General features: G+C 45.9%; 4 protein-coding genes across 7 annotated transcripts; 2 read left to right on the top strand and 2 right to left on the bottom strand.

The window, feature by feature from the left end:
- Positions 1-2,461: 2,461 nt before the first annotated feature.
- LOC9631261 lies at positions 2,462-3,593 on the top strand. Of its 2 annotated transcripts, none has more exons than XM_002968386.2 (5): positions 2,462-2,774; positions 2,884-2,984; positions 3,052-3,147; positions 3,206-3,307; positions 3,365-3,593. In XM_002968386.2, exons 1-5 carry the CDS (start codon positions 2,513-2,515, stop codon positions 3,533-3,535), a joined length of 732 nt encoding a protein of 243 aa, XP_002968432.2. In that variant the 5' UTR covers positions 2,462-2,512; the 3' UTR covers positions 3,536-3,593. The 2 variants fall into 2 exon arrangements, with proteins under 2 accessions (XP_002968432.2, XP_024528959.1); XM_024673191.1 differs by having other exon boundaries at positions 2,618-2,774; positions 2,853-2,984.
- A 549-nt stretch (positions 3,594-4,142) lies between these two features.
- On the bottom strand, positions 4,143-6,088 carry LOC112345785 (serine/arginine repetitive matrix protein 1-like). 3 transcript variants are annotated; one of them, XM_024673190.1, is made up of 9 exons: positions 5,998-6,088; positions 5,694-5,930; positions 5,534-5,642; positions 5,233-5,483; positions 5,064-5,169; positions 4,747-5,012; positions 4,544-4,698; positions 4,385-4,480; positions 4,143-4,323 (listed from the first exon to the last, which is right to left on the bottom strand). In XM_024673190.1, the coding sequence occupies exons 1-9, from the start codon at positions 6,025-6,027 to the stop codon at positions 4,230-4,232; spliced, it is 1,344 nt and encodes a 447-aa protein (XP_024528958.1). In that variant the 5' UTR covers positions 6,028-6,088; the 3' UTR covers positions 4,143-4,229. The 3 variants fall into 3 exon arrangements, with proteins under 3 accessions (XP_024528958.1, XP_024528956.1, XP_024528957.1); XM_024673188.1 differs by having other exon boundaries at positions 4,385-4,698; XM_024673189.1 differs by having other exon boundaries at positions 4,385-4,698; positions 5,233-5,462.
- A 94-nt stretch (positions 6,089-6,182) lies between these two features.
- Positions 6,183-10,735, bottom strand: LOC9650089 (GPI inositol-deacylase). Its single transcript, XM_024673187.1, has 18 exons — positions 10,302-10,735; positions 9,851-10,153; positions 9,582-9,772; positions 9,348-9,525; positions 9,164-9,301; positions 8,930-9,104; positions 8,726-8,880; positions 8,516-8,677; positions 8,358-8,468; positions 8,185-8,304; positions 7,989-8,133; positions 7,773-7,936; positions 7,633-7,719; positions 7,251-7,579; positions 7,121-7,193; positions 6,932-7,071; positions 6,646-6,871; positions 6,183-6,574 (listed from the first exon to the last, which is right to left on the bottom strand). The coding sequence occupies exons 1-18, from the start codon at positions 10,611-10,613 to the stop codon at positions 6,242-6,244; spliced, it is 3,342 nt and encodes a 1,113-aa protein (XP_024528955.1). The 5' UTR covers positions 10,614-10,735; the 3' UTR covers positions 6,183-6,241.
- An 8,954-nt stretch (positions 10,736-19,689) lies between these two features.
- LOC112345820 (pentatricopeptide repeat-containing protein At2g13600-like) lies at positions 19,690-22,638 on the top strand. The gene is made up of 3 exons (XM_024673328.1): positions 19,690-19,888; positions 20,118-22,408; positions 22,470-22,638. The coding sequence occupies exons 1-3, from the start codon at positions 19,690-19,692 to the stop codon at positions 22,533-22,535; spliced, it is 2,556 nt and encodes an 851-aa protein (XP_024529096.1). The 3' UTR covers positions 22,536-22,638.
- The last annotated feature ends 5 nt before the right edge of the window (positions 22,639-22,643 follow it).

Genomic DNA, 22,643 nt, shown 5'->3' with positions numbered 1-22,643 from the left:
GATGTAGATGAATATTCTGGAATCTTAAATAATTTTTTTAGTCAATCGCATGCCATGTGTCTGTTTGTCTTACTCTTACGGTTTTTTGGTGAAAATGGGAGCTTCCAAGAGCATCCTCTTGAGAAATGCCCCTTCTCAAACCTGTACCTTATTCCCATCCCTTCTCCAGGCGGGGCTTTTGAGTCGAATGGGCGCCCTCTCACATTTGTCTTCTGTGTTTTACAGATGAATCATCTGCGCTCCTTCTTGGCAGCAGGGTGCCGCTTCGCTCCCTCTTACAGTCCCCGCCAACGCATTGGCCTTAACATGTCCGCCATAACCAACGGAATTCGTAAATGAAGCTATAACCAGATTACAAAAGAAGTCAAACAAAATCAAACGAAGTCAAACAAGAACAAACAAATTCAAATACAGTCTAACAAAAACAAATGAATTCAAATGAAATCAAACTAAAACAAACGAAGACAAACGAAGTGCGAGTTTGAAATTTAGGTCTTAGCGGACCCGATTTTTCGAGAGCTCTATCAATTGCGAGGAACGTCGGTGAGCAGGCTCATAGACAAAGAAAGGCTTGAGAAAGAAATCAGCACGAGAAAGAAAGTCTGGTGGCAGTAGAGCATCACGAAGAAAATCACAGACTTGACATTGCAGAAGGAAAGAAGTCACTAGCAGTAGTGCCTACCATTGAAGGCTCAAAACTTGTCCAAGCATCACGGCAGAGAAGGACAACCTTGTGAAAGAGCTCAAGAACAAAGTGGTGGCCAGAGGCAGGTTGGAGAGTGACGTGAGAGTGAAGTCCTCGAAGATGGACGCACTGGAGATGGAAGATCGTTCTAAGCAATTCAGCAGAGAAGACATACCATATAAAGTATGCCACCACCACCGCCATCCTCCACCTCCAAGCGAAGTCGGATCAGTCCAAGGAGAAGAGGGCGAAACTCAGGGATGGTAGAAGCAGACAGCTCCGCTCAGGTACCTTTGCGATACTCTTTTTACGTTTTCGTCTCTAAAGGATTGTTCTTCGCATTCAGAAAGAAAGCATCACGTCACGATAAAGCAGCTCGACTCGGGCATTTCAACCAAGCGCAACATGTTGGAGATGCAGGTTGCAGGGGCATGCTCGTCCAGTGGCAAGCCTCTCACTGTCCTCATGCCGCAGGAAGCAATCTCCATGCTCGAGATCATCACCGGTGCCGAGAACTCTAGGGAGTTGCAACACGTAGAGGCCTTCAACACGTAGGACATCTACACACAGAGGTTTTGAAAGGAGGGAGACGAGCATTTAGAAAGTTCTCTTTGGGATGGTCTAGCCTCTAGCCTATTATCCCTCAAGCAATATCAGTTTGAGATTGTGGAAATCATGGATCACCCTTATGGTCACACCAGAAGACTCCTCAACGCCAAAGAGATTCTTGCGACTACTGCACGCGTAGCCTCTCACCTCGCTCGTGAAGCACTCCATGTCCACGACCACGGCTGATGTCCATGATGCTCTTTAGCTGCGAGCCGCCAATCATGTTCCTAGTCCTACCCGATTTGATGGAAGAGCTGACCAGTATCGCAATGAGCAGGACCAGGACTCTGTAGAGCGCTCGTTAGTGTGTACCCACTAGACAAAGACGGAGCCATCTCCATTCGTGGTGCTCTCAGAGGTGTTACAGCTGCCGTTAGATCTAGATATTCTATTTCCGTGAGAAACAACGACTTTCCGAACGGGATCCTGATTAAGCACCACGCCATTGTTGGTGATATTGTGCAATATCGGTGTGGTGCTTAATCAGGATACACCAGGCATGCCGATGAAATTCCCGACGCGGCACCTTGCAGCCAAGAAGGTCATCTGTAAAACACAAAAGAGAAACAGAAGACAAATGTGAGAGGGGATTCAAAAGCTCGGGCGTTCAGTGCTACTGTGGAGAAGGGTTGGGAATGGGATACAGAATTGAGAAGGGGCCTGGGCTTATATTTGTTCTAGAAGGGGCTGGAAGATCCCATTTGCTCCAGGGTGTCACCACAAAATCGTAGGAATAAGTGAGTGCATGAAACCAATGCGCGCGAAACAAGTTTGAAATTTTAGGGTTCTTAAACTGAAAATTTACAACCTTTACTGCTTTTGGAATCCATGACCATGGTATAGTGTTCTGTTGCTAATACTGCTGTGCTTCAGTGCTGAGAGCTCTTCTCATTAGAAAGATCAAGCTGAAGAAGATCATTGCTTTTATTTATGTCTATTGCCAAAGATTAAGCTTTTACAATTGATCTTTACTTAAAGTGTAGTGAAAATCCTTATATCTTGAACTCTTTCGAGCATTTTGGTATGAGTATAATCACTTGGGCGGCCGGGATTTTTCGCAGTATTGGACGTGCGAAGAACGCGCAAGCACGGAACAGTCTTCCACGAAAATTCTATAACACGTGGCGAGATCGTAATAAGGAAATCAAACCGTCAGATTTCCAAAGCGATAGTCCTAGGGCTTCTCCTTGGTATGGTCTGTGATTCCAGGGAAAGAGAATGCGGCCATTGGGAAGCCCTATGGATGTTCTAGCGCTCTCGCAGCCATTCAATCTAGGCGCTGGATTTCAAGGCCCGTGGATTCATCACAGCTCTACACGAAGATCGCCCCTTCACGCCAGGTTTGACGGGTCCAATCTCATGCTAGGCAGCGCGAGTGGCAGGAGGTCGGCGCGCCCGTGTGCTTCCAGCGACGATAATCTCAGCTCGGAAGATTCGTATGGGCCGTATCCATGGGATTCTTCGTGGCAAAACTCCGATGGTGAGTTTTTTCTTCTTTGGATTTCCTTGTTTTACCCCCGTGGAATTTGTGTGTAATGCTCTTCTATCGGATCAACAGGCACTCAAACCAGTTCGATTGTTTATGGCAGCTGTCGAATGGATGCAAGGAGACACCATCACTCTCTTCACTAGCGAAGGGCTTGTGCGAATTGGGGGCTCCAGATTTGCACGTCCCGTGAGTTCTTCGAGGGTATGAATAGTGGATTTTTCCTTTCGACAGTGTTCTCTTCACTTTTTCTTTTTTTCTTTTTGGATAGAAGAAACAAAGACTACGGCGCTTTCGCGAAGAGCAGTACATGGATCCCAAGCAGGAGCTCTGCCTCGGTGCCGTCTTTGATATCGCTGCTACAAACGTAAGCTTCTCGTGTGATCTTCTCCTAGATTATAGATCCAACGGAACTTTCGATGCAGGGTTTGGATTTAGGCCGCCGGTTCTGCGTCTTTGGCTTTTGCCGCTCCGTGGAGATGCTCAGCGACGTTGTCGAAGACACGGTTTTAGAACAAGGCGGAGAGGTATGGATCGAAAATGGCGTGAACTTCTTGCGATGATCTTTGTTTGTTTTGTCACAGGTTGTTATCGCTGCCAAGCTCACGTCCAGCGATCTCCACGAGAAGCTCAAGATGACAGTAGCGATTCCATTGCTGTGGGGAGTACCGCCTGGCCTGGAAAATCTCAACCAGGCAATTCGCTGCGGCGGTGGCATCGTCGAGAAAGCTTACTACAGTTGGACCTTCTTCTAAACTCTTGTACAAAACTACACACTGATCCATTCAATGTACATAATTGGTACGTATGAAACCCCTTGGCTGATCATCGACTCGAAGTTCTAAGACTCACAGGCAAAGCTTTGGATTTCTGGAAATGGTGGTGATTTTTACAAGAGGAAACTTCTTCGCTAGGACCTAGCACTCAACAGTATGCCGGGGGCGGGAAGTTCCCAGGCATCTCTGGCCTTGGCGGCGATGGATTTGGGATCTCCGGGCCTGGCGGATAGAGATCCGGCGTGGGAGGAATGGGAGGAACATCCTGGGGCGGATCGGTGCCTGGGTATCCCGGAGGAACGCGCGGAATCTCTGGAACTGGCGGGCTCGGAGTCGGAGCCTCCGATGGGCGAGGCGGCGGGGAGCCTGGCGATGGAATTGGAACTCCTGGCGACGCTAGCGCCGCCGTCGCCGCCCCCCTCGAGCACTGGAACTTGGCCACAATCCTCGCGATCGACATAGCCGAGCTCGAGAAAGAAAAACACGTGGCAAAATCCTACTAAAACCGTCCGTTAAAATTACCAGGTTTAAGTCAAACCTCCTAAGTGTCAAGAGAATATTCTAAGGGCACGTGGCATCTACCAGGTTAAGGATAAACATCCTTTACGTTTAAAAAAAGAATATCCTTTATGTCGAAGCATACCTTCAATGAATCAAATGTACATGGCTCGTTTCACGCTTTCCTTCTCTTACGCAATCTTTCTTGCCGTTCTTCCTCCTCGATTAACTTGAGCTGTTCTTCGTCCTCCTGGCGAGCAATTCGAGCACTGATTCACACAAGGAGGAGGAGTTTAGTACCGCTTCTTCTCGAGAGCAAAGAATACATACCTTCGCGCTTCCTCCGCTTGGATCGCACTAAACCCGACTTCCATGTTGGAAGAATCCGAGGAATCATATCCATCGTCCCGGTAACGCCTTGAAAGCCTGAAAACAAACAGAAGAGACATCACTTGTGGCAAGGAATCCACGAAAGTTAGCTTCGCATACCGGAATTGTTTTGGCAATTTGACGATGCCCCTCTCCTCATCCTCGTCACTGTCGCTAGAAAGGTCTCGAAACGCATGTCTGCGGTCGATCAGCGACTTATTTTTCGTGATCGCGGTCTTCGGCTGTGGCTTGGAATGGCTTACAAGAGGCTTACTCTGTTTCAAAAAGGTTTTAGCGAAGTAGAAAACCAGGATTCGTGGTACCTGTTTCGAAGGTCCCGGTGGCTCGCTTTCGTGCTTGCGCTTCACACCTTGTTGCTGATTTGGTCTTTTCTCTGGCAGTGGCCTTTTATCTGGTACTCTTTTGTCAGGTAAAGGCCGTCTATCGACTGGTTTCGCGGTGGTCTTTGTCACTGCCGTTGCGGGTCTTGATGGAGGTTTAACTGATGGCTGTACAGGCTTCGAGGACATTTTTGTACTCGAACTGACAACCTTTTTTTCCGAAGATCTCGGTGGCATGTCCTTGCTTCCTGAAAAAATCCACCATCAGTATCTTCAGTTACATTGCTTGTGAAACATACCATTGGGCCTCTCGTTCCGAGGCTTTGAATCGCCGCCATCGTCAAACAAAAAACTGTAGTCTCGCCCTTCTTTTAGCTTCTTTGCCTCCTGAGGATTTACTTTCGGCTGCAAATGCGTAATGGATCCGTAAGATTGAAGAGGAAAAACTAGAAAACCATAGATGTCTACCTTTACCGGCGGTCTGCTTGGCTTGGATGCTTTCACTGTAGGTTTTGATGTACTTGGAGGAGCACTCGAAGGCCTTGGAGCTGTAGGTCCAGCCAGTTTAACAGGCGGCTTCAAGGAATTGCTCTTCAAAATCTCCTGCGCAAGTTTTCCAGCCTTCACCTCCGTCACCTTACGCTCCTGAGGCTTCTGCACGGCTTTGCGAGGTTCGCTAGCTTTACGTTCCTCGCTTGCTTTACTCCTGACATTGTGAACTAAGCACTCTTATAAAACACAGTAGAAAGGTAAGGAAAGCTTTAAGTACCAGAGCTCCCGTTGGAGGTAGGCTTCTGCGCCGCTGGACTGCCACCCTCGTTAAACAGGAAGGTAAAATCGCGAGCATCCTTGAGTTTCTTCACACACTCTTGTTTCGCCTGAAAAGCAAATCCAGAAAAATTGTTCCCACTGCCAATGCAAGAACGTACCTTTGGGATAGGTCTGACAGGCTTGAGCGGTCTTTGTATAGGTTTTGAGCTGCTGCTGGGGCCAAAGAAACCGCGATCCCGATCACGGCCGCTCTCCTTACCATTCAATCGCTCCTTCTCTTTCTCCTTCTCCTTCTCCTTGTTCTTGAGCAATTCACTGATCACCTGGCGCCGCCTCAGGCAATCCTGCTTGCTTTTGCTCTCGAATTTGACCGCATCAGCTCTACCGCCAAATCTCTGCACGATCGACCGAATCAGGAGTTAGAACCATCGACGCTATCGCTAGAATCCTCCCACTACTCACGAAATCTCCCCGCCACTCGCCGCCCGCCATGGAGACGGCGCCCCCCGCCAAAAAACCCTAGCCCTATACTTTCGAGTGAAATGTATGTCCTTTTATTTGCCCACGTAAAGGGTTAATTTTAAACCCACGTGGCATTTACATGGCATGGATTCTAGGAGAATCCATCTACATCGGACGGCCATAGATTCCGGTAAATCCTCAAGGCAAACTATTTTCACCTCAGAAAAAGTACAGTGGTTAAAACTTAATGCCCGTGAAAATGCCGCCTTTTACTCTTGTACAAGGAGCAGCAATCTCCCTTGTTCTTGTCTGTGTATCTCATCACTGAAGTGATCAAACCAATGGCCGCGAAAGCGTAGAACGCTCGATAGGGAGCCAAGCACAGCCCTGCCCAGTAAGTATACAATCCACTCACCGCAAAAACCACGCTCAATCCGTAGCTTCTCAGTGCTTCGAAGCGGCTGAAAGAGGAGATGGTGTCTGCGCCGCCGCTGCTCGCGTAGAGGCCGTGGAGAAGGACGCCGAAGCACAGTAGCGAGTCCAGAAACCATGGAAGTGTCCGATCGACTTTGGGTCTCTGGAGATGAAAGAGTTTTTTGAGTGTTAGTATTACTATTACTACGAAAGAGGAGGAGAAAAGTATAGTACCTGTGTCCACGCGATGAAAGAGGGGAGGAGCATGGCTGTGGCTGTGAAGTGTAGGAGGAGCAAGCCCTGGAAGAATTTGAAGGACTCGAGGTGAACAAGCGCCACGGATTTTGTGTCGACGACGCTGCTCTCGTCTAGATCATCTTTGCCGCCGTTGTGATGCCCGTTTCTTCGGGAGTTAGCGTCTGCTTGTGGCCTATCTGCAGTCGCTCTCGTCTCGCGATAGCTGCGGAGGATTCATTCCACTTTGATTAATCAGGAAAACAACACACGCAAATGAACGTACCTGCAAAGCGCAAGATGGCACGACCATGTATGCGCTAGAAGTAGCACTGAGAGTCCCAAGACAGGATGAACAAAAAACACAAGAACAGTTGCCACTATCCCCGTGGTCAGTCTTGGCACCGCTCTGACCTTCCTCACCATCTGCGTTTTCACAGCATCAGCGACAACGTTTAGAAAAGAGAAAACAAACCTGGAGATTGAAGCAAACAGAGACTTGATCAAACAGACGCCGTAGCCATCTACTGTTCCATTTCGACTGCCACCTGATTTAATCAAAACATATACTATTAGCACGCGAGAAAACTGCAAGAGTTTCTTACCTGGACCGCAAGAACACTTGAAGAGATGCAGTCGCATGAAAGGTGAGCATGCTCCCTACAGCAAGGACGGCCATAATCCCATTGGCAATTACGTAGCAAATAGCAGCCACAACCGATGTTTGCACATATGGAGGTGGAATATCGCCTCCAATTGTCGTACGGAAAAAATAAATAAATAAGGGGCCAAAACACAGCGGAAGAAACGGCACTGGAAACATAAAATTTCGTTCCAGGCAAGCATAAAGCGAGGGAAAGGAGGTATCAAGTTCCCATGCACGAGCTTGTCGACTTAAGGCATACAGCAAAACCGCTACCATGAATCCTCCAATCTGTAAATAAACAGTGGAATTAGAAAACAGATACGAGCTCGCACTGAATGTACCTGTGACGCATGCGTTAATAGAAACCTGTTAACAGTGATGGATTTCGCCAATTTAAATGTAATGTTATAACCACAATGCGGGTCAGCCTGCAATAAAAAACGCAAAAATAAACTAGAAGCTCAGGCAATATTTATCTTACCAATAGAACCATGGATGCTTCTTGAGAACCATACTTGAGGCCAGGTAAGACAGTAGAAGAGTCGGATACAATAGTTTCCACGCGCAGATTAGGAAGTATTTGAAGACCCGCATAAGGGTCCCAAAGCATTGCCAGCGGTGGAAAACAGCGAAGCTTGCAAAGGTCTGTAAGTTGTTTTAGAACGGAGCTTCGAGTTCTTTACTAGTTAAAACTTACTTGCAACTTCACTATCGCCTGCCTGTTGCCTATCCGAAATGCCACAGCTTGCCGTTTTTACTTCCATTAAGAGTGGCAAAACTCCAAAGCCGACAGAGACCGAAAAGTTCATCACCAAAGGATGCTTCTCGTTTAGATGTAGACTCTGCAGAAAGAAGCCGTCATTTCATCCCTTTGAATACAGTTACGAACTTACCTGAGATCTGTAAGTAGAAGAAAGGATTGACCAAGCCGACAAAAATGCACTCCCATCTCTCGGGTCTATAAACTGGCCTACAGCCATGGATGCTGCTGGTGGAGGCCGTCCTACCACGGTCTAGAAGGCAGATTGCAGATAAAACAACAAGACAGGAAATAACAAGAACATACTGGACGAGGTGCCACAGAAATAGTTATGTAGCGAAATCCCTCCAGATCGTCTGCGCTTAGTCTCAAGATTCCTGATGGAGAAGCCTGCTCGGATTGTCCTCCAGGCTCAGCCTGCAAGATGAAAGATTTAAGAGAAAAAAGTCTTAATCGTGTACAACCTGACGGGGTGCCGGTGCTGAAGGCAATTGAACCATCTTTGCCGTAACTTCGACAGCGTTGTGATTGGCTTTCTTGCTTTTTCCATGCCATAAGTGAACTCGAATTCCCAAACATGGTGCAAAGTTTGTCACTAGAACAAAGTTTGATCTGCCATGTACTGCCTGCAAAACATTTTAGACTGTTGTTCTAGCTTAAGACATACCCGTCACCTGCTTTTGAATATCCAGCCAACGCCTTCTACCGTCCATGGCCAAAACTGTCACTAAAGAAGTGTCAACATGAAAGTCCCTATCACCTTCCCACTGAAACGTTCTCGGGCATGCATAGCGACCCACGTACTTCGGTTTCGCCGCTGTGCTTTTATCTGCAGCCAAATATCATAATCGATCATTGAAGAGGCAATAGATGAATACCGTTTCTGCCAGATGCTGATTCCTTGTCATCCATTAAATCAGCTGTTGCGAGCCAGCCAAAGGTTTGCGGAATGGCACTTCTTAGTCTTGCAATAAAAACTGCCAGTCTCGTACGAGGACTTGATATCACCTGACCAGTTTGCCTGTCAACAACGTTTAGGAGTGTGTGTGCAAGCTACAAAAGGTTTATAAGTATTTTAGAGTGAGAACCGAAAGTTTTTTGGTCGTGCACACCTGAACAACGAGTTGATTGCACCACAATATCGTCTGGTGCTCGGTAGAAAGCCATGCATTCAGCATTTCAGGCGCCCCAACGGTAAGTGAATTTGTTGCTGGAACAATAGTATCAAGTGAAGCCATTCTAGAACGAACCTGAATAACAAGGTAGAGTTATTATACTGACTCAATTCTGGATTACCTGGTAATCGTAAATCCCACCCGGCAAAGATATCACTATAACATCTGAGAGTGGGGCCTCGCTACTAGGCCTCGGCCTTCCAGACCTTGACCTTGGACTGCTATAACCCATCCGCCATGCTTTGTTTATTCTCGAGAAAAAATGACCAAGCGATGGCTGAAGTGCCAAGGGAGGTAGCCTGAAGAAAACATTTACTGTCAGCTGAAAACACCAAGTACGACGCTAGAAACTCACAAGTGCGGGCTAGAAATCGTCACAACAGTCTGTACTGTTCCTTTCCTCAGCTCCGGATGGACGACGGCAGCTCTTGCGACAAATCCCCCCATGGAATGTCCAACGACAATAACGCTGGTCGGTAATGCGTCCTCATTTCCTCTCTTCCCTCCAGATCTGGCTCTTAAGGATTCCCTGTATTGATCCAAAATCTACAGAGAAAAAAAAAAAACCACACAAGTACAAGTTAGAAGCGCAGAAACATCAAAGAAGAACTGACACCTTGTTACCCTGTGAATAGCTTGGACAACATACTCCGTATGCTCTTCGAGAATTCTTCCGTCCAAAGCCGAATGCTCTCCCTCGAGATCAACGGCAAACCAGTCCAGCCGGTTCACGTACTCCTCTTGATGCCCCACGTCTGCCAAGAGATCTCGTACATGGTCCGGAGAGTCCCACGACTCTCGCCCCCACAAGTTCTCAACGTTGCTCATCCCGGCCTCGTCGGGAGTGAAAAATGATTGCTGGTAGTATGCTTTGTCCTGAGGCCCAGCATTGTATGCTCTATCCGACTCGGCTCCAAGTGATCGCACCTACAGAAAAAAAAAAAAAAAAAAAATTTAGCCGTGGAAGGAAGAACCATCGACCAAGCAACTAAAACAAAGGACACATCGAACCAAAAAAATGGAGGAGAATGGAGGAAAAAAAATTCTAGGAAGTCGACCAGACAGATCAAATTACCTGTTTGTAGCTGCCGCCGTTGCCAGGGATGAAGAGAACTGGAACACCGGCGAGGCGACGTAAATGCTGCTCAAAATCGATCTTCTTCCACCCCTCGTGATAGAGGAACAATCCATACTTCCCCGATGGCGAGCCAGGCCCCGATGGAACGGGCACATACGTGGGATACATGTAGGTCATGACGCACGCATTGGGGAGCGCCTTCATCAGGCCCGAGATCCCGAGCAGCAGCGCGGCCGCCGCCACTGCCGCGGCGGAGGCAACGCGCCATCGAATCCGGGCAGGACGTGGATCGCCGCTCTCCACCGCCATCGCCACTTCGATCGAAATATCATACCTAGACGGAGTATCCCGGCATCGAGCAAGGCGATCCCAGCAGCAGCTCCATTGCGCTTAACCCTGTTGCTACAGTCACAGACGTGGGTGACGTGGCAGAATCCGGGCTGGCGAGGGCTGCGCAGGACGGCCGTTGGATCCCCGGAAAACACGCAAAGAATCAAAAGGAAATTATTCCAGGAATATGCTATTATAACTAGGGCTTTTGATTCGAAGATTCTAAATGGAATTAGGGCTTCTGAAGGGAGAAACACCCCATGACATATGCATACGGTGGAATTCACTGTTGCGACCAACCTCGAAGTGTTCGAAGAGATCAAGATTTTTCACCGTGGGCATTCGATATTCTTTGGGGGTGCCGTGAATGGGTTGCTCGGCCACTCAAAGGACCTAGTCAGAAACGGGTTTGTACACCATCCCACAGTCTACATCCGCGATCAAGGGACATCGTTGAGTAGGAACAATTTCGAGGTGGAATTTGTTCTCGGTTGTGATTCGTTTACGAGCACCTTGGATGCCAGTCACGGGGGGTTCTTAAGCCGGGAGGCGGGGTGTTTGCGCTGAGCATTTTCTGGGTGGCCGATGCCTCGCGCTCTCCTCGGTGGTGCAAAGGAAAGGCGCTGGCCACTGGGCAGAGGTGTTCCAGTACTCAGAAGTGGCAATGGCTTCTATCACCCAAGAGCTTCGGCAGGAGAAGCGATGTCGCGATTTTGGAGAGCCTGTTATTGAGACGTTGCTGGGACGATGTTCCATGGTAAAGAGGCCACTTACATCTTCATGAAGGGGATGTGCAGTAGAGAGGACTGCCCAATGGGTGACACTACTGGACGATGGATTGAAGCAGGTAATAAATATCTATAGGTCACTCATATGTTCTGATGTAATTGATGTCCAGGGCAAAACAATTGGTGAGATTTGTGAGATGGTACTCACTGCGATTTGCAACTAACCTTGTTCACTTACATTGTCAAGCTCACAAAGAAGGTATGACTAGAGCTCGTTCAAAACATGCACTCATTGTTTTATGTCTGTAATTTTGATTATCAGGAAACAAGCTGAAACGCCTGTTGTACCTTCTCACCAGGTCACCCAAGGTTAGCTCTGAGTTCCAAGAGGGCTTAATTGGGATCAAAGAAGAAGATGAGCGTGTATATAACACAGATGATTCAACTTCTTGTTAGGATTTGACTGTGCATTTAGAAGGCTTTTGATAGTTTTAACAATAAATATTTTAAGCTACTATTATCACCATTTCGTCAAAATCTGTGGATTCGGAAGTAGCAGCTGAGACCTTCAAGTTCTGTAAGTTGCTTTTCTAGAGAAGTGGAGGATGACAAGGAGGACTGGGATTTGATTCTCTGATCCAGAGCTCTTTCTACCCCTGTGCTGTCAATTGACCATGGTCAAGGCGCCTGCTCAGCTGGTCAAAGGCAGTAACAGTTTGCCATTGGTATATAACTGCAAGACCCTGGCGGCACTGGTTGCCTCTGGCGGTTGAGCTCGGGAGGATTGCTTGTGTGTGTGCGCTCTTCTCTAACAATTTCTCTTGGCTGTGGCATAGATGAAGCTGGACCTGGATGGCACCCATGGAGTGATTAGATCTTCTTGCTTGCTTGCTTGCTGTGAAGCGTGGAACCTTAACATATGAGATTGAATTCCAAAGCCGCTGTCTTGAAAGTTTCTTCGAATCCAGAGTCCTTCCTTGACTGTTTTTGTCACTCAGCTTTGCACATCAAGAGCACCACCATACGTATGTCTATAATGATAACACAGTGCGTTTGCAATCCATCTTGAATCCGGTTCACCATGGGAGGAACAAGCACTTTGATATGTTCCATTCCTTCATTTGGGAAAGGATCTAAGATATCAAGCTCAAACACATTTCAACAGTCAACATGATCGCAGATTTGCTCACAAAAGATGACACTCACTATCCAGCAATTTAGAAAGCTTCGATATAAGCTCAGTTTTACAACAACTAAGGGGGAGTAAGGTGATTCTTCAATTTAATCTCCAGGATCATATAGAGGGGAGGTGTTAGACCAAAATCACCGTATAAATGTCTTGGGGTTTTAATAAACAAGTATTTTTTCCATATGCGAGTATTCATTCCATCATAGGAGAAAGAAAGCATCATAGGAGCAACAACAGCATTAGAAGACCTATTAAACATACCCTGTTGTAGATCACCTATTGTTTAAGTCTTTGACTGAATTTACATCCACCATTCCATATGATACTATTGCTCTTGATCCAATGTTCCTTGATTTGGTGATCTGGTATTTGATGAATAACAAAGATGTCCCTTCCAGATAATTGAATATCTACCAATGTCTCTTGCCTGGATTCTGCATGAATTGGCAAACTCGCATGACTCTTGTTGATATATCAAGTCTGTCAACTGTGGCAATATACATAAATGCACCAACCATGTTCTGATAAGGTAGAGCTGCCATTTTCCTTTTCTCCCCCTCAAAATGTGGTTCGTCTGCTTTCAAGAGTTTGTAGGATTGTAGAGCTAGAGTTAGAGCTGAGCATGATGTAAAAAAGTATTGATAGTCTGTTAAGAAAGAAGGTATATACATGTGTTGATGAACTCAATACGTATTTCAGGTTTTCTATTTTATTTAATTTATTTTTGGTTTGAGACATTATTTTGTAACAAGTTGTATTACTTTGTTCTTTGAGTATGTCATGAGAGACCTGTAAACCTAGAAAAAAAAAAAAAGACTTACATAAGTCAGTCACTTTGAGCCAAACCAAAATCCTTAACATAAACACATATCATAACCTTTAATGCAATGGTATAGATTCCACCTAGAAAAACAAAAACTTAGAAAAACTGTATTAAGAATATTATCCATATTCTTGTTAACTATTTTAAATAGCATTTGCATGTGTAGTGTTCTTTACCATATAAAACCAGCTGGTTGCTGCATATAAACAAGTTGTTCAAGCTCTCCATTGAGAAACACATTCTTAATGTCCATTTGCTCTATGTCTTGATCCTTAGCAATTGCCGAGATAAATGAATAGAAATCATCTTGACTATAGGTGAGAAGTTTAGCTACTAGCTGTGCTTTGTACCTCTCAATTTCCTTAATTTCTTGCATGGAACAATTAATAACCCCATTTGTACGTGTTCTGGAGAAACCAAGATCCATGAGTTGTTCTCCAGTTGATTAGTGTACTCCGCCTGCATCATAGCTTGCCATTAAGGTCATTTTATTGCCTCCTAAAGTGTAGCTGTTGTGCTGTGTGAGCATCATACTGGAAAATTTCCAGCACTGACTTCCAAGTTCGTGATGATCGTTGTGGTGGTGAGATTGATGTGTGATATGCTCAGAAAACTCTATACTTCTATTGTCATCTTAATCTGTATTTCCATTGTAGATTGATACCTTCTTCAAGAACGTTATATTCGTGTTCTTCCATGGGAACTACTAGTGGATCTTCCATTGGTAGCAGTGGATTCTCAAGAGGAGGGCCGACAAGTAAGGGTGGTGGTGCTACTTCCATGTTAACTGGAGAGATATTGAGAACATCCAAACAAATGCTTAATTCTGAAGATAAAAAATACCTAGAATCTATGTTTTTGCTGATAGACAATAGTGAATATACAAGTGTTGTCTCTTTAAAAACGCACTGAATCCCAACATCATACAACATGTGGATTGATCATTCTTCATTGAAGACATATAAAAAACCAACACAACCAAACATGCTTAAGTAAGAAAGTGTTGGTTTTATACATGTCCATAATTCAAATGGTGTCCTGCAAGGTACCACCTTAGTTGGGAGAACATTCTGTACATGGATCATAGCCTCAGCCCAAAAGAAAGTTGGAATGTGCATGGCCTTAAGCATTGTATAGGATGCATCCAAGACTATAAGCATTTTCATTTTGATAACTCCATTCTGGCCATATTCATATAGTGCCAAGATTTGGACTACAATTTATTGTGCAATTATGCAAAGGTAAAATGGTGCAAAAATCTATGAAAAGGAATTCCTAGGAGCTTGTGAAGATTCTAAGAGATGAATCCAATCCAAAAAAGCTTGTGGTGTTTCAGATTTTTATTTGAGAAAACAAATTGCTGTTAAAGTCATCCACAATTAGCAAGAAATGTTTAGCTCCATTTAAATCTTAAGCAAAGAGGGTCCCCAAATATCAATTGATGGTTCATGTTTGGATATTTTAGGATATTCTACCATCTAAGATTAATATTATATTTATAATTTATAAACTTTCCTAAACATTTCCTAGTATATATATTTTTTTTTTGATATGAATAAGATTAATCTTGATATATAAATTATAAATATATTTATAATTATTAATCAATTGGATTATTCAATTATTTGCTGTGTGTTGCATGCAACAATGCTTGGTTTACTTAAAGGTAGTGTCATTAAATAATTCAATTGATCAATAATTATAAATATGTTTATAATTTATAAATCAATTTTATTTTATATTAACTATTAGATAGTAAAATAAAAAAGAGTATACTAGAAAGTGTTTAAGAAAGTTTATAAATAATAAATACAAGATTAATCTAAATGAATAACAACCGTTAGATTAGTAGAATATCCTAGAATATCCAAGCTTATTCTAGGTATATCCACTACCACCCCTATAAATTTTGCTCAAACAAACCAAAAATACTAAATAAGAATGACTACTATTAAGCATATTAAGCATAAATTATTAGTTTTCTTAAGCAATACCTATAGATGGTAGTGAATATACCTAGAATATTCTTGGATATTTTAGGATATTCTACTAATCTAATGGTTGTTATTCATTTAAATTAATCTTGTAATTATTATTTATAAACTTTCCTAAACACTTTCTAGTATATTCTTTTTTATTTTACTATCTAATAGTTAATATGCAATAAGATTAATCTTGATATATAAATTATAAACATATTTATAATTATTGATCAATTGGATTATTCAAAATTGCTAAATAAGAATGACTACTATTAATAAAACCAAGCTTTGCTACATGATGCACAACAAATTATTTAAGAAGTGGCTCATTTTTTTTCATTTTCATGTGTAGATAGTCATTACAAAAATTTTCACATGATCCTGGAAGATCTGGTACACTATAGGATAACATGAATGTATTGCCTATCCTGCAAAAACTCACATGCACCAGTACCATAACTGTAGCTTTGCTTTGTTAGTGGCTAAAATAGTATTTACAAACGAGAGTGATATTGAGATGAAATAAAGCATGTTTTTGAGAAAAGTTTGAGCAATTTGTGTATGATTATATACAAATTTTGCTATTGAGCAATGAAAGAATGTGTACACTCCATCCTCTACCAGTTTAGAAATGAACAAAAGATGTTTCACTAGCTTTGGAATGTATAGCACATTAGTAATTTCAAGGTGTAAATTTGAAAAGAAAATTGTGCCGAATGCAATTATTCTCAATGCCTCACCACTAGCTGTACTTACAGAAACCAAGAATTATTTTTTGGAAAAACAACTTGACATGAGCTTATTCCACTGCGTTCTGTTCAACTGGTTTTCATGGGCATTTGTTGGAGAATTGCTTACTTAAAAGTCCAGAGCAACAAATTCATTATGCTTAAAGTCCTACTATGTTCTTTTCCCCAAAGATGTCATTGACACTTCTACAGTGATGTATGTTTGCAATCACCTGATCTACACCAGGATGTACACTGTTAGTCTGAAGCTCTACCTTTGCCTTCTGATATTTCTCATTGCGTCCCAGGATCATCAAAATGCCAATGGCATTAGAAAAAGTGGACTTCATGTTCTAGAGTTTGCTCACAATAGTGGTGTTGAAGAATCCACCATGCCTCTGCAATAGTTGGAAAGTTCTCCACCTTGAGAATATTTTCTAACTGAACTCACTTGATCAACATTACTTTTGCTGAGATGTTGTTTTGCTCATAGTCCTCATATGCTTGCCACTGCTCCACTGTCATACACACTACACTACATCCTCTAGAAAGAGAAGTATGGGGACGTATGGTAGTAGCTTCTTCTTCGAAAGCTTGGCTTCTAGAATAGAAAACCAACCAAATGAATCTTGAAACTTGAGTTTTCTCCCTTCCTCATCTCCAATCTAATGCAATCTAATTTGATCTATACTTTTGCTATTGCTATGCCTACTGCTTACTGTCCCTGCCCTATTGTTGCTTCCACCGATCCATTCATTGTCATGCCACAATCCACCGCCCAGCTAACATAAACCTCCGATAACATTCCTGCATATGGAAAAAATACTTGCATGCTTGGCTATTACAACTCCAAGACATACAACTTGTGCTCCTCCATCTCTGCCTTTGATTACGGTGATTCTGGTCCAACACCTCCTTACCGCAAAAGAAGAATTCTTTTCTTACAGTTTCACAAGTCTGAATTGGATCGAGCAAGTAAGCGCACAGTACTGGGATCATGTACGAACATCGAGTTTACAGCTTCTGTCTAAGATACTCCACCACCTTAGCTACAAAAAGGTGGTGGTGGTACGATCAGATTTCTGTGCTTAATCTCTTTTCATCCGTGATGAAGTGAATGTCGCCCCACCAGTACTCCAGACACAAGACCATCTTCTCCGCACTAGCAGCTGACTTGAGCTTGTCTACGCGTCACTGCATCCTTGATCTCCAGAACCTTGGAGCTCTCATCGAGCTGGCGTAGATGTTGGCTATCACCAAGTACGACGACTCCTTCCGACTATCGATCTTCATTGTGCTTTCTGAAGATTTCACTAGAAACTCAAGCACAGAAGAAGAATCCCAAGCTTTCATAGCGACTATTGCATATAGTTCTACTTTCTCTGCAGTAACTGTGCTATACCTTTCTAATTTCTATCAGGGCTATAACATTTTGTAGATCTGAAAACGCTGGAACTACTGCTCGAACTTGTGCAGCTGTACGCGTGGGAAATTTTCTCACAATGCTATTGCAATCTTACTAGTCCTGTTTTTAAAATCTGTATAGCACTTGGATTTTCTATAGAAGATGCCAAACTAAAGTTTGATTATGTTGTAGCTTTACATAGTCATGAGTTTTTCTGTTCTTTTTTTCGCTGCCGGCCAGCGCCTTGATTCTTCGCTGGATTGGATTGATTGATTGATTGACAGAGGAGGAAAACGCTAACCTTTCCAAAACTCTTTCAAAGATTGGCCAGACACAAACCATTCAAAGAGCAGGCCTCTGGCGGTTGGGCTCGGGAGGATTGCTTGTGTGTGCACGCTCTTCTTACTTCTAACGAGTTGCTTTGGCTGTGACGTAGATGGAGCTGGATCTGGATGGCGCCCATGGTGAGTGATTAAATCTTCTTGCTCGGTTGTTTTCATGTGCTTCTGGCTGTGTGTGGAGCTGACTTTCTTGCTTCTCTGCTTTCTTTCTCCTCCTTGCCGCAAAGAAAAAAAGAAGAAGGCGAAGAGCTCGACTAGATTTCCCACGCCTCCAGCAGCCCACCGGACAAAGTGTTGCTCGGGTGTTTCCCTTCGGAGGCGGCGCTTCCAAATGGAACTCTTTGGTAATTTGTAAGACGAGGCTGCCGCGACTGGTGGAGATACTCGGTGAGCGCCTCCACCAGGCTACCGTGGCGGCTTCCAGAAATTTCCTAAGGATGAAAGAAGCATATTGTTTTTCTTGGAGGCGAATCAGGGCGTTCGATCGAATTCGGGAGGAATCGGTAACGCCCAGCGTCGCGGCACAGCTCAAGGCGTGCATCAGCCTGCGGAAGTTGCAGGCCGGGGCAAGGATCGGGGATGGGGCCAATGCCATCGTCGCCAAATGCGGGAGCATGGTGGAGGCGAGGCGCGCCCTTGACTGCGTCCTGTCGTGGAAAGGGTATGCGCAGCGCGGCCAGGGAGAGGCCGCACTGGATCTCTTCTCCGCGAAAAACGCCGGATTGAAGCCAAATGCCGCTACTTACGTCGCGGCCTTGAAGGCTTGTGCCGCTCTCGCCGTGGAAGGAGCTCTCTCGAAGATGGAATGCTTAGATCGGGGAAAGGCTCTTCACTCCCAGGTTGCGAGCAGCGGTCATGGATCAAACCTCTTCGTCGCGAGCAGCCTGGAGAACGCCAAGGTTGTGTTTGATGCCGTCCATTGCGACGTGGTTTTGTGGAACTTTTTGATCTCTTGGAATACGTCGATCCAACTGGTGCATAACAATTTAAGGACATCGTTTCAAACAATTGCTATACCTTTAATAGATTAAACTACAAACAATACTAAATAGTAGCACAAGCCAGAAGGCTTGCTACACATCACATCCCGTTCCAAATCCAATCCTTGTTAACACAACGACCTGAACACCCTGGAAACTGTACGTCAGAGTTTCTGGTGATTAGCAAAGTTCCGTGCCAAGAACGTCTGCAACTTTGTGTATAATGTCCGATCATTCGGATGAGAGATGGGGAATGAAGTAGGTTAAGAATGTTGTCACACTGATATGCTGGTGAGAGTGTCATCAGCTTTAACACTAGTTTAAGCTTTTGTCTGGATGCTATACTCATGTAGTAAAGAGGTTTTTGATCATCAGGGTGTAAACCATGCCTAGAGTCCAAAACTTGCCCATGTACCCTGAGCTCCGCAGTTGCCCTCCTACCGACTCAAGAGATGCCCGAGCTCTCAAGGCGCCCAAGCAGGCCGGTGCTGTCTCGACCGCATCCAAATTTCACCGTTGAGTTATCCTTGGAAACGAAATCTTTGGCCAAGTAACCAGCGGAAGGGAAGTCACGGCCGTACAAGATGGTGTAGTGGCAAGAGGATCCCGATCATGAAACATAGGAAGTGGATGAGACCGGATCGAACAAAGCCGTGGCGTCGAGAACTGGGATGCAGTGAGATTCAGGGGCTGGGGAAGGGGTTCCCAGGCTCAGGTCCAAAAGTTAATCCACCAAGTCGGCTTCGAGGACTTTCAAGTCCTGACGATGGAAGCTAGAGAAATTGGAACCAAGGAGCAGGAGGACGGTTGCTGGTGCTCGGGCGATTGCTCTCCATGGCTTTCTTTAATAAATATTCTACATTGGCTAGATTGGATGGGATGGATGACTTGAAGGAGGCCCATGATACTCTACTGGGGGTGATCGAAAGCATGGACTTAAGTAAGCGTATTCACTTAAGTAAGTGTAAGCATGGACCGTCCTCGTCCATGAGCACCTATTGCAACAGAAGAGTTGTGTTTTTAAAGGTTGGACACGCTGGAGTCCATGTCGAGTCAACGAAGTCCAAGTCAAGTCAAGGTCAGCCCTTTCTTTATCCGGCCAAAACAAACCTATAATTTAAAGTGGTCAAGATTTTATAGCAATCCCACTTCCTCCTCGTCAAAACCATAGAGTCCTGGAATTTGAATCTCACTCTGGCAATTTCTTGGTTGGTTTGGATGTGTGCCTCAAGACTTCGGGCATCTCCTATCCTTGATCGATTCGATTTCTCAGATATTCTCTATCTCGCAGTGTGCTGGATGCATAGGCGATCTCATACTTAATTCTTCGAGTTTGACCGATGGTCCAGCTCGGTTTTTAGTTTTAGGGTTCTTATGGAAAATGCGAGCGGTGGGCGCCAAGGAGGCCAGGGAGGCGATCAGGGCGTTCGATCGAATGCGGGAGGAATCGGTGGCGCCCAGCGTTGCGGCACAGCTCGCGGCGCTCAAGGCGTGCATCAGCCTGCGGGATTTGCAGGCCGGGGCGAGGATCCACGGCCACATCGGGGATGGGGCCAATATCTTCGTCGCCAATACCATCGTCGACATGTACGCCAAATGCGGGAGCATGGTCGAGGCGAGGCGCGCCTTTGACAGCATCCGGCAGCACAGCGTCGTGTCGTGGAACGCGATCATCAAAGGGTATGCACAGCGCGGCCAGGGAGAGGTCGCACTGGATCTCTTCTCCGCGATGAAGTGCCGGGGATTCAAGCCAAATGCCGCTACTTACGTCGCGGCCTTGAAGGCTTGTGCCGCTCTCGCGGTGGAAGGAGCTATGGATTGCTTAGATCGGGGAAAGGCTCTTCACTCCCAGGTTGCGAGCACCGGTCTTGGATCAAACCTCTTCGTCGCGAGCAGCCTTGTGGATATGTACTCCAAGTGTGGGGACATGGAGAACGCAAAGGTGGTGTTTGATGCCATGGTCCATCACGACGTGGTTTTGTGGAACTCTTTGATCCTGGGATACGTTGACAGTGGCGATGGCGAGACGGCTCTCGAGCTCTTCTCCCACATGCAAGACAGAGGCTTCGTTCCAAACGTGAGAACTTTCACCGCCGCGCTTGCTGCTTGCACGGCACTGGCGATTCGAGAAGATGGGACTAAGATCGAGGGGAAGCTTGTCAAGGTCTCGGCGTTGGAGAAAGGAAATGCGGTACACTCCCAGCTCAAGAACGCTGGAGAGACTTGGGATATATATCTCGAGAGCGCTCTCGTGGATATGTATGTCAAGTGTGGGAGCATGATAGAGGCGCGCTGGATCTTCGACCGGATGCCTCGCCACGACGTTGTCTCCTGGACTGCTTTGATCATGGGACACGCTCAAAGTGGAGAGGGAGACTTGGCTCTCGAGCTCTTCTCACGCATGCAAGAGGAAGGATGCGTGCCAAACGCTCTAACTTACGTCGGTGCTCTCGAGGCCTGTATAAGCATCGCCACCAGGGAAGATCTCTCGAGAGACCAACTCGACAGGAAGGTGTGCTTGGAGAAAGCCGCGGGTTTGCACTTCCAGCTCGTGAAGCAGGGACACGAAGCACACAGCTTGGTCGCGAGCACTCTCGTGGATATGTACTCCAAGTGTGGAAGCATGGCCGAGGCACGAGAGGTTTTTGAGAGGACGCGGCCTCGCGATCTTCTGCTGTGGAACGCCATGATCCGGGGCTACTCCCAGTCCGGTGAAGCGGAGGTGGCTTTGCGTTTCTACGCTCGAATGCGCGACGAAGGTATCGTGCCCGTTTCTCAAACTTTTGTTTCTGCGCTCAAAGCCTGCGGATCTTTGGCAGACTTGCAGACTGGGAAGTCAATCCACTCGCACATCCGGAGTGCTGGACTGGAGCACGACGAGGCCGTGGCGAGCTCTTTGATTAGTTTCTACGGCAAGTGCGCGGATATGCAAGAAGCTCAAGAGGTATTTGATTCTTTGACGACGAGGGGACTTGTAACATGGAACTCGCTGATCGCAGGATATAGTCACCATGGACATGCGAAGCAGGCAATCTATCTCTTCCAGAGGATGCAAGAAGAACGTCTCCAGCCAAACAGGATCACGTTTCTCTGCATTCTCACAGCTTGCAGCCACGCCGGGCTAGTCGAGAAAGGCAAGGAGGTTTTCGATACAATGATCTCGGATCACGGGATTGCTGCGACGATCGAACACTACAGCTGCCTGGTGGACACTCTAGCCCGAGGAAACTATCTCGACGAGGCGATGGCGATGATCAAAACCATGCCTTTCCAGCCCAACTTAACGATCTGGAGAGCCATCTTGGCGGCGAGCAGGAAATGGAGAAACGTGGAAACCGGTAGGCTTGCTTTCGATTCCATTGTAAGAGCTGACGAGAGGGATGCTGCAGCGTACTCGGTGATGGCCACCATCTACGCCGCCGCCGGGATGTTTGAGGAGAGCTTGAGCATCCGGACGATGAGGAACAAAGCTCGGGCTTTCAAGAAGCCGGGACAAAGCTGGTGGATTGATGAATCCGGGAGAGTTCACAGGTTTTGCGCCGGGGACACGAGCCATCCCCAGAGCTCCCAGATACTCGCCAAGCTCAAGGAAGTGATGGTAAGCTTGAAACAAGCCGGATACGTGCCTGACTGGGACGGTGCTCTGTTTGACATCGCAGACGAGGAGAAAGAGAATGCTCTGTGCGGCCATAGCGAGAAGCTGGCCATTGGGTGTGCTTTGGTGAACACGAAGCCGGGGACGAGCATACACATCGCCAAGAATCTCCGCGCTTGCGACGACTGCCACAGAGCCACCTCGATCATCTCCCGGATCGAGCAGCGAGTCGTGGTTT

The sequence above is a fragment of the Selaginella moellendorffii genome, unplaced genomic scaffold (assembly GCF_000143415.4).
Source record: "Selaginella moellendorffii unplaced genomic scaffold, v1.0 SELMOscaffold_10, whole genome shotgun sequence".
Taxonomy (NCBI): Eukaryota; Viridiplantae; Streptophyta; class Lycopodiopsida; order Selaginellales; family Selaginellaceae; genus Selaginella; species Selaginella moellendorffii.
The sequence above is the reverse complement of the archived record's forward strand: the minus strand, read 5'-3'. Positions and strand labels throughout refer to the sequence as shown.